Raw genomic sequence first — 1,980 nt, 5'->3', positions numbered from 1 at the left:
AAGAGAACTAACTGAGCTGGACGATGAATCACTGAATCAACAATGAACTGACTTTAACTGATAAATTTTTCTATTATGCTCTTGCATTATCAGCACACTTTTCCTGTTTAACACTATAAAGCTGCTTTGACACGATCTGTATTGTATAAAGCGCTATAGAAATAAAGGTGACTTGACATGACTAGGTGTTGCCATAGAAACAGCATCATATAAATCACTGCAGTAATTCAGGCGTAGAGAGACGAGTGACGACGTACCTGTGATTCAGCAACAATCACAGTACAGCGCTGATCTCGGATGAACGATAATGAGACAATTATGAAATACTAGTTGATTCTGGTTTATATTAAAGCTGCTTCACAGACTAAATGCTGGTGTACATCCGTCATGTGAGCGAGTGTCTGATTGTTTTAATTACATCCAGAGTCAAACAGAATGAAGTCCTTGCAGATATAAATCCTGTCGAATTAAATCCATTAATCATATGCAAATACTGCTGATACTCCACATGGTTTGTTCAATGAATGTGAGCCAAAGAAATAAAGGGATTTCTATTCAACAAACACACAAACAGATGCTTTGAGATGTGCTTTCTTATGAAACTCGTCTGATTGATGAGCAGAAATTACAGACTGAACTGAAGCTGACTGAAATGTATTTGTAAGGCACTTTTCACAATTACATTTCCAAAGCAGCTTTACAGAAAATCTTCATGTTAAAGTTGATTATATGTTAAAGGGATAGTTAATTAAAATTCTTCCATCAATTACTCATCCTCAAGTTGTTCTGAGAGTTGATGGTACCCATTGATTTCCATGTATGTATTTTTGATGTATTGATGTATTACATTGATGTATTTACTATAGAAGTCAATGGCTACCGTCAACTGTTTGGTAACCAGCATTCTTCAAAATAACTTCTTTTGTGCTCAACAGAAGAAACTCATACAGGTTTGGGGAGAGTAAATGATGATAAAATTATTTTTGGGAGAACTAATCGCTTTAATATCTTCATGCCTTACAATTGCATCTATCAGATTAGAGCAGGACAATGATGCAGTATAGTACTGTAGTACGTTCATGCTGGTTATTTGTGTTCCAGACTCAACGTCACGAAGAGGAGAAGAGATGTCTAAGTCGAGAGATCGTCACTCTGAAAAACCACCTGATGGAGGACAAGATCACCATCCAGAAGCTGCGAGAGGATAACGTACGTACGACAGATGCCTTGCTGAACGCTTCCATCATCCACAGGCTAGTGACGCCTTCACAGCTGAAAATCTGAAATCTGATCAAAGTCGGCTCACAGGAGATAGTGTTCTGATGTGTTCAGTTGATAGTTCCTGACAGGTTTCTCCTAATATTTATCAGCCTCTGGCGTTGAGATCTCTGTGATGGAGCGAGTGTTTCAGGTTTGAGGAGCAGCTGCTGCTTCAGTGTCCACTTGGTTTCTCTCTAGGTTCACTAGTTAGGGTCCATTGAGCCAGAGATGGTGCCCAGATTCCCTCTCAAACGAGATGTAAAGGCTGATGGACTGGGAAGATTAACATGCTAGTTTGTGAATCATGGGTAACCATCAGAACTTTTCTTGTCAGTTTAACCCACTTTTGCCTAACTAGACTAACTATAATCAGTGTTTACATCAGCCGCATTCAGCTCAAACAAAATGAGGAAAGACATTCGTCTGCTGTGTTTGTCAGTAAATGACAGATGTGTAATATTGATGGATTCAGAGTTGTATATTGAATGATCATTTGCCAAATTAAATCATGTTAGTTTGATGGTTTGTGTTTTTCCCGCAGGATCTGTATAGGAAAGACTGTAATCTGGCAGCTCAACTGCTCCAGTGTGGAAAATCTCCTTACAGAGCGCACAAACTCTCCGAGGTATGGCTGATGAGCGCACACACACACACACACACACACACGCTCACACACACGCTCACACACGCACACGCACACACACACACACGCACACACAC

The 1,980-nt window shown here is 39.8% G+C and overlaps 1 protein-coding gene across 1 annotated transcript in view; it reads left to right on the top strand.

Annotated features, from left to right (window-relative positions):
* The first annotated feature begins 1,151 nt into the window (after positions 1–1,151).
* The window catches only part of LOC107743915 (brain-enriched guanylate kinase-associated protein-like), a 3,402-nt gene continuing 2,573 nt past the window's right edge, over positions 1,152–1,980 (top strand). Inside the window, exons 1-2 of the mRNA XM_016557365.1 lie at positions 1,152–1,209; positions 1,802–1,885. Coding sequence (XP_016412851.1) covers positions 1,168–1,209; positions 1,802–1,885 — 126 coding nt within the window. The 5' untranslated portion in view covers positions 1,152–1,167. The remainder of the gene's footprint in view (positions 1,210–1,801; positions 1,886–1,980) is intronic.

The sequence above is a fragment of the Sinocyclocheilus rhinocerous genome, unplaced genomic scaffold (assembly GCF_001515625.1).
Source record: "Sinocyclocheilus rhinocerous isolate Xijiao unplaced genomic scaffold, SAMN03320098_v1.1 scaffold1068, whole genome shotgun sequence".
NCBI lineage: Eukaryota > Metazoa > Chordata > Actinopteri > Cypriniformes > Cyprinidae > Sinocyclocheilus > Sinocyclocheilus rhinocerous.
Note: the sequence above shows the minus strand (reverse complement) of the source record. Positions and strands in the feature narration are given on the sequence as shown.